Raw genomic sequence first — 7,202 nt, 5'->3', positions numbered from 1 at the left:
ACCATACACTGCACAATCAGATTAGAAGATCCATTAATGATTAACCCAATCAAAATACTGTGCAATAACCAACAATCAACCAAGAGAAATCCAACCAATATAGATATTCCATAATTGAGAAAATCCAAGAATATCCAAAAGAAAATCCAATATAAATAACCCAAAATAATTAGAAAACCATACTAATATCCAAAAATCAAACAATTAGAGTTTATCAAGTTTTACCAACAAGTGAAACTCTCCCTCACGAAATGATTTCTCCCATCTTTTTGTCAAATAATTAACAAAGGTCAATATCTACTGAGCTGACGGAGTGCCTGAGTCGCCTGATTAGGGGCATGATCCTCAAGAGATGCAGCATTTCCAACATCCATATATAATGAAACCAGAATCCACAATCAATTCATCAAACAATAAAATATCAAGCAACCACACAACATGTATAATCCAATCATAATCCATAAGCAATATAATACTAATCACCATACACCAATTAGATAACGCCATCATATTTAATCTATGTTCACAATAGTATTCACCAATCACCACTTCGATATTCTTCATAAAATAAGCAATCTCATCCATCAATAAAATACTCCCCATAAATAATCCCATCAACAAGATAATCCAAGAAAGTAATCGAAATACGATAATCCAAATAACATGATTACCCTAATGATATGATACCTCAAATATGATGATTCAAATATCCAATAATTTCATAACGAGAATCCATATAAAGAGAAACTAATAACCAAAATAGAGATATAAAAATGTCCAAATAGAGGCAAAGATCAAACAATCACTCTAGACAATCAATCCAAAAAGATATCCATAAAAGATTACCAAAAGTGTTTCAAAGGAGCCAAAAACTCTGCTCCCTTTCCAAAAGCTCCCCTTTCAACAAATATTCCTCATGTTTGACTGTTCAAACTCCATAATAATTCTTTTTGATGTTTCTGGACACTTTCACCATAAGAACCTGCACACGTAAAATAGAAACGAGAGACCCATAAATTTTAAAAAATTAAACAAATAGCATAAAAGCACTTATCGACAAAAAATTAAGGAATCGACAAGTTAAGACAGACAAACCAAGAATTAGCAAATAAAGCAGATACATACAGGTAAAGTAAATTGAAGCACACTTTCATAACATTTAACACAAATTAAAGAGCATACAAAGAATTATTATATGCTCTAGGAAGATAGATGAGAATAATTACTCCAAGTAACCTGACATAACTGCAAGCAGTAATGCAAAATACTATTTCATATCAAGGCATTAAGATAGAGTGAAAAAAGAGGAAGCTAGAATCATCAATTCTTACCTGCATGTTGCCAATTAAATGTGAAAATAGAATTAAACCATTGATACACACGAGAATGCAAAACAGTGTTTCTCCAATGTATGTGCAAGTCCTCAAATTCTGTCCATATGAACTGCAGAGAACATTATTCAAACAAATATTAACATTAAAAAGCAGTCAATATGAAACATGTATTGCAGCAGCCTTAGTGCATACCTCAAATTCCTTAAACCCCACCAAAGGCAATAGAGATACTTGTGGATAAATCGAGATGAAGCGACTTCACTGGTAAAAGCATCAGCAAACATTCCAAATTTGAAATCAGAGTCATCGTTTTTAGGATCACAACGAGTAAGCAATGAGGTGGTGTTGAGCCAATATTCCCGCTCAAGCGAATTGGTATTCAGACTCTTACAGTCCAGAAAACTAGGAATGCATGGAGGAACCGCATTACGCTCACTTCTACACTGCATATTCCAGCAAGACTGCTGGCGCACAATGGAAGACAGGTACCATGAAGCCCCTAGTACCTGCGTACGTGGTTGGGGTTCCCAATTACATAAAACAAACAAACAAGTTGAACCCCAAGACTAGAATGTGTCCGCACTGACTTAGCTCACTGGTTCAGCAGACAATATTTGAGAGAAAAGATCAATGTTCGGCAGTGTGGGATTATGCCCCATCCTTTCATATGTTGTTTTGGGAGAACAACAGGACAAAATGTTGTATGTAAATGGAAATTAAGTGCTTACATGAGTGGCTAGCATGAAGAGGAGTAAATTATATGCAGCTCCAGCCCAAGCAGTTTTAGCAATAAAGCCTGTTGTCTTTATAATCCTCTGATTTAATGTAATGCTAACGAGAAACCTGGGAAGATATTGAATAAGGACGACAAGAGCGATAATGTTGTTGTCGTGGCCACCGTTACCTTTGGTAGCCGGAATCACAATCCAAACCACAATCTACGCGAAAATGCAAGGGAAACGTACAATTCAAATATGTTGAGCTTGAGATCGAGGAATTGAAGATCGAAAAAATCATTGAATTCATTAAATTCATGCCTGAGGTAAGGGGAGAGTAGCGGCAAAATCAATAATGAAATCGGATTTGAGATATCGCGTCGCGATTTCTCGGGCGTCCTTCACCAGCTCGCCCCGGCCGAAAACCCTAGATCTGGGGGCGACGAAGGCGGTGCGGAATTTGAACAGCATGTTGATGAGGTAGAAGGAGTCGGTGATGGTGCGGAAGTAGGTGATTGCGATGGAGGCTATGGTGTGGGTGGACATGCAAGCCTTGCCGCCCACGTAGGGGATGTAGAAATACAGAGGATCTAAAGAGAGGGAGATAAGGCAGACGACGAGGAACACATGATTCCAAACGTTCATCACGTCGCTTCTGGGATCCAATATCTTGGTGTTTCTTTCATTCAGAAACAAGTATAACATCATTAGTGACGTCAATTTTGCTCTTTCATGGGGCAGATACAGGAGGATTAATATTTCGCAAACAAGAGGACGAGTAGAGAGAAAAAATAGGTTTTGAATTTCTCATGGATTGTCATGCCCTAGAGTAATTCAAATTATACTAAACTTGTTCCTAAGACATTAGCAAACGTTATTAGAAACAACAATTAAAATAACCCAACGGGGTAGCTGAAGTGACAAGTGAACTCTCTTTGTGGAGGAGAATCTTGGGATAACCCGGGGTTCCATTCCCACGAGTGACGACTGGCGGATGGCTAATTTGTTGAGATGAATTGGATGCAATTATCTTCCAGCAGCTGTGGGAAGCTCCATATGATGTTTTAAACTATCATATTCAGATGTTGATATACTGAAAGTAGCATTATATCCAAAGGGAACTGGTTGCGCAGTAAGTAAAGCTTCTGATTCAATTGAAGTTTCTAAATTATTGGTCCATGGATGTTTTGCTGCTCTCCTCAATCCACTTAGTTCCACTGCAACTTCTTTCATGGTTGGCCTATCCTCTCCCTTCACATTCAAACACCTTTTCGCAAGCAAGGCAACCTCTTGTAACTCTTCAGTGTTTCCATCGCATACAATGTTGGCATCAAGAATTTTGAATATATTATTCTCTTTCAACAATGAAAGGAAATACTGAGATAGATGTCTCTCTTTCTCTGGACCCTCAAAAGATAGAGCCCTCCTACTCGTTAGCAACTCCACAAGCACAACTCCGAAACTATAAACATCACTCTTTTCTGTTAAATGGTTGGTTTGTAAGTACTCGGGATCTAGATAACCAAATGTTCCTTGCACCATTGTTGTCAATTGAGTTTGATCTTGAGGGACTAATCTTGATGCACCAAAATCGGATACCCTGGCAGTGCAATCATCATCTAGGAGAATATTTACAGATTTAACATCTCTATGGATGATGGGGGGAGAAGCTGAAGAGTGCAAATAAGAGAGGACCTCGGCTGTTTCTGTTGCTATTCTTAATCGGGTTGACCAAGATATTTTCGATGCCTTGTCTTTGTTGTGTAGATGCTCAGACAACGTCCCATTGCTTATGAACTCGTAAACTAATAATGGAATTTCTGTCTCTAAGCAACAACCAAAGAGTTTAACTATGTTTCTGTGATTGATTTGTGAGAGCACAATTACCTCATTGATGAACTGCTCGACTTGGGCTGGGTCCATCATCTTGGCCTTTTTAACTGCTACTATTCTGCCATCAAGAAGGTGTCCTCTATAGACAATGCCAAAACCTCCTTGACCAATAATTCTACTTTGGTCATAGTTGTTGGTGGCTTTTTTAAGCTCTTCGGCAGTGAAAATTCTTGTTGTGCCAGAAGATGCACTACCTTGATCAATCCTTTTTTGCAGAATCATTCCTCCATTGTCCCTAAAGAATTTCTCTCTCCTCTGTACTGATTTCCTTTGTCGATATGCCAAGTATAGAGAAAAACAAATGACCAGCAGCATTATAGTACCTAAAGTCGCACCTGCAATCAACATTTCTAGCTTGATTTCCTAAACTAGTGTTAATGGTAATTAGGCGAAGTGTTGTTAAATGGGAAAAGATGATTACCCAAAGCAATCATGTTCACTCTGTTAGACGAATGACATCCTTTTCCATTTTCTTTGCATTCATCTTTAATAAGTAATTCGCAGCCACCATTGTCATCGTCACGGTAACCTTCGTTGCAATGGCACGAATAACTGCCTTGTGTATTGAAGCAAGTGGCGTTTTTGGAGCAGGTGTTTTCTCCATTTGAACATTCATCAATATCTTCAAGCAGATAAACAAGAAATTACATTAAGGGGGCGTTTGGTTCAAGTTATATAAGATAACTAAGGTTATATTTGCTTGGTAATATAAGATTCCCATATTTGGTTAAGTTATATAAGATTCTCAGGGAATGTAACATAACCTTCCGATGAAGTTTTTAGCTATTGGAAGGGAATGTGAGATACACCCCGATTTTTTAGGTAATCTCACATTCCCTTATCTTATTCCTAATATTGAGCTTTTAGCATTTTAATCAATTTTTCTTATTTCCGTTGTCTTATTTACTTACTTCAATTTTAAACCAAACACAGGAATCTAACATTCTCAGTTATCTAATATTTCCAGCAATCTAACATTCGCAGTTATCTAATATTTCCAGCAATCTAACATTCCCTAAGGGTTTGTTTGGAAATTGAAAATGACTTTCCAGAGTAATTTTTTCGGATTTTCTCTGTGTTTGAGTACTCCAGAAAATAAAGTAAAAAAAAAATATTCTGGTCAACTGAGAAAAGATTCAATTTGGCAAGAAATGTCTTCTTATATTTTGTGTGGAAGATATTTTTGAAATAATTTTTATCTTCCCTTCTCTCTCTTCTTTCTCATCTCTATTATATTCAAGCTAGTTTCAAATTATTTTTATCACCAACGGTGGCCATCATCTTACCCCACAAAAAAATTACAATTTTTTTAACTTTCAACCAAACAAAAAGATGGTTTTATAATCTTCCGTCAAACATAAAAAAATTAAAATATTTTTTCAAAAAATAAGTCACAAAAATCATTTTCTAAATTCCCTAAGCTAAGTAAATATATACAAGGAAACCCAAATTAAATTTAAAAAAAAAAAAAATTGAGCATATGAAGTTTAGAGTGTACGTACCTAGGCAACCTGGATCAAGATATGGATGACCTTGGTAACCCTTCTTACAAGCGCATCGGTATCCACCTTCCGGACCTTCATATTTTTCACAAGTGGTATTACCTTTGCATGTGCCGCTAGAGTTACTGCACGTCTCGTTGAAAATGACCCAATCAATTACCATGGGCAGTTCCTCGACTTTCCATTTGGTCGTAAGCATATCCGACGAAAAGTTGAACTCATCCTTTTTCACCACGAACGCGTAGCTGCAGTTAAGAACTTTGTCTGTATACTGATTTGGCGTCATGGCTTTCAATGTAAAATTAATGTTCCTGGCCAAGATAGGAATGTCGGTGGTCTCGCAACACCCGATTCCCGAGCAAGTCTGGTTCACCACATCTTCTAAGCGGCGACAGGAGGCTATACAACCTGCATGAGACTCACCATAAGAAGGACTGTGTGCTAGTGAAATTTTAATGCCCAATTAGAATTCCAATAACTAAGAACATTTTTACCATACTTAATTTAGAGTAAATACCAGTGGAGGTCCTCCGACTTTGATGACACTGTCACTTTTAGTCCTCAACTTTTAAATTAACCACTTTTAGTCCTCCGACTTTAATGACACTGCCACTTTTAGTGATCAACTTTTAAATCAACCACTTTTAGTTTTCTCACTTTTTGTTTCTAGCCACCTATGGTCCTTCCTTTACAATTGGACATCTAATGTCATTTTCTCAAGGGCAATTCAGTCATTTGGTCCAAAATTTAGTGTTAACAAAGAAGAGTGGAGAATAGGATTTCTTCAATTATTCTGATGAGGAAACATAATACTTAATACATTAATTATGAAATGACTGAATTGCCCTTGAGAAAATGACATTAGATGTCCAATTGTAAAGAAAGTATCATAGGGCTACAAACAACAACTAAGAGGACTAAAAGTGGTTGATTTAAAAGTTGAGGACTAAAAGTGGCAGTGTCATCAAAGTCGGAGAACTAAAAGTGGTTGATTTAAAAGTTGAGGACTAAAATTGGCGGTGCCATCAAAGTCGAGAGACCTCCACTGGTATTTACTTCTTAATTTATTATACATCATCACTCAAATAATATCAAATATTAACTAAACCAAAATAAAATAAATAAAACACTTATTATTAAATAAAAAATCAATGTTCAAAACAATAAATGTTAGCTCGGTAACATACATGTCTAATATATACAACCTGTTTGGTAAGAGCGTTCATCGTTGTCGTAGCCGGCGACAGTGGCAATAGTGTTGCAACCCACAGCGACAAACTTATTGGCAGTCTGGTTAACGTAGAAATTTGCAAACCTGATCCAAGCCCAGCTGTACGGGACTTCTTCGTCACAACTTTCAGCCACGCTGTTCATAACGCTCAACTGTCCTTCAACTGAAATTGTTTTCACCTCTATATCACTGTCTTTTAGAAATGGCTTACGAGATCCATTAGTGGTAGTGTTGCAATGGATCAAGAAGGCTGAGTTTAGATAACAACCTTGGGTCAGACCAAAGGGAAATGGGATGGTTACGTTCCCACAATGATCATCGCAGTTGGGTTTGGCTATGGGGTAATTACTTTCTGATGTGGCCATAGGAGCAAAACAACCTAGTACTGCCCACAACACAAGTAGTAGTACTAGTACAAGGAAGGAGCTCATGTTGTTCAATTCGACTATAATATTGGGGGTTTGTGTTTGATCTGTCACATGGTTTGCACTTTGGAGCTACTATATTGTAATGGCATGCCTGCCCT

The 7,202-nt window shown here is 37.2% G+C and overlaps 2 protein-coding genes across 2 annotated transcripts; both read right to left on the bottom strand.

Moving 5' to 3' along the window:
• Positions 1–815: 815 nt before the first annotated feature.
• On the bottom strand, positions 816–2,761 carry LOC116019583 (cyclic nucleotide-gated ion channel 18-like). The gene is made up of 5 exons (XM_031259857.1): positions 2,372–2,761; positions 2,063–2,272; positions 1,527–1,840; positions 1,332–1,443; positions 816–982 (listed from the first exon to the last, which is right to left on the bottom strand). Exons 1-5 carry the CDS (start codon positions 2,756–2,758, stop codon positions 929–931), a joined length of 1,077 nt encoding a protein of 358 aa, XP_031115717.1. The 5' UTR covers positions 2,759–2,761; the 3' UTR covers positions 816–928.
• Positions 2,762–2,829: 68 nt separating this feature from the next.
• Positions 2,830–7,202, bottom strand: LOC116019720 (putative wall-associated receptor kinase-like 16). The gene is made up of 4 exons (XM_031260027.1): positions 6,651–7,202; positions 5,446–5,853; positions 4,365–4,565; positions 2,830–4,278 (listed from the first exon to the last, which is right to left on the bottom strand). The coding sequence occupies exons 1-4, from the start codon at positions 7,105–7,107 to the stop codon at positions 3,077–3,079; spliced, it is 2,268 nt and encodes a 755-aa protein (XP_031115887.1). The 5' UTR covers positions 7,108–7,202; the 3' UTR covers positions 2,830–3,076.

Source organism: Ipomoea triloba, chromosome 5 (assembly GCF_003576645.1).
Source record: "Ipomoea triloba cultivar NCNSP0323 chromosome 5, ASM357664v1".
Taxonomy (NCBI): domain Eukaryota; kingdom Viridiplantae; phylum Streptophyta; class Magnoliopsida; order Solanales; family Convolvulaceae; genus Ipomoea; species Ipomoea triloba.
Note: the sequence above shows the minus strand (reverse complement) of the source record. Positions and strands in the feature narration are given on the sequence as shown.

Excerpts from the sequence above, each read along its gene's own strand:
- LOC116019720 (XM_031260027.1), bottom strand. The coding sequence starts at position 7,107 with ATGAGCTCCTTCCTTGTACTAGTACTACTACTTGTGTTGTGGGCAGTA. Across the intron at positions 5,854-6,650 it reads TGAACGCTCTTACCAAACAG|GTTGTATAGCCTCCTGTCGC; the intron begins GTTGTATATATT and ends AGTCTCATGCAG. Across the intron at positions 4,279-4,364 it reads AGTGAACATGATTGCTTTGG|GTGCGACTTTAGGTACTATA; the intron begins GTAATCATCTTT and ends TGTTGATTGCAG.
- LOC116019583 (XM_031259857.1), bottom strand. The coding sequence starts at position 2,758 with ATGATGTTATACTTGTTTCTGAATGAAAGAAACACCAAGATATTGGAT. Across the intron at positions 2,273-2,371 it reads CTACTCTCCCCTTACCTCAG|ATTGTGGTTTGGATTGTGAT; the intron begins GCATGAATTTAA and ends ATTTTCGCGTAG. Across the intron at positions 1,444-1,526 it reads TGGGGTTTAAGGAATTTGAG|TTCATATGGACAGAATTTGA; the intron begins GTATGCACTAAG and ends TGTTCTCTGCAG.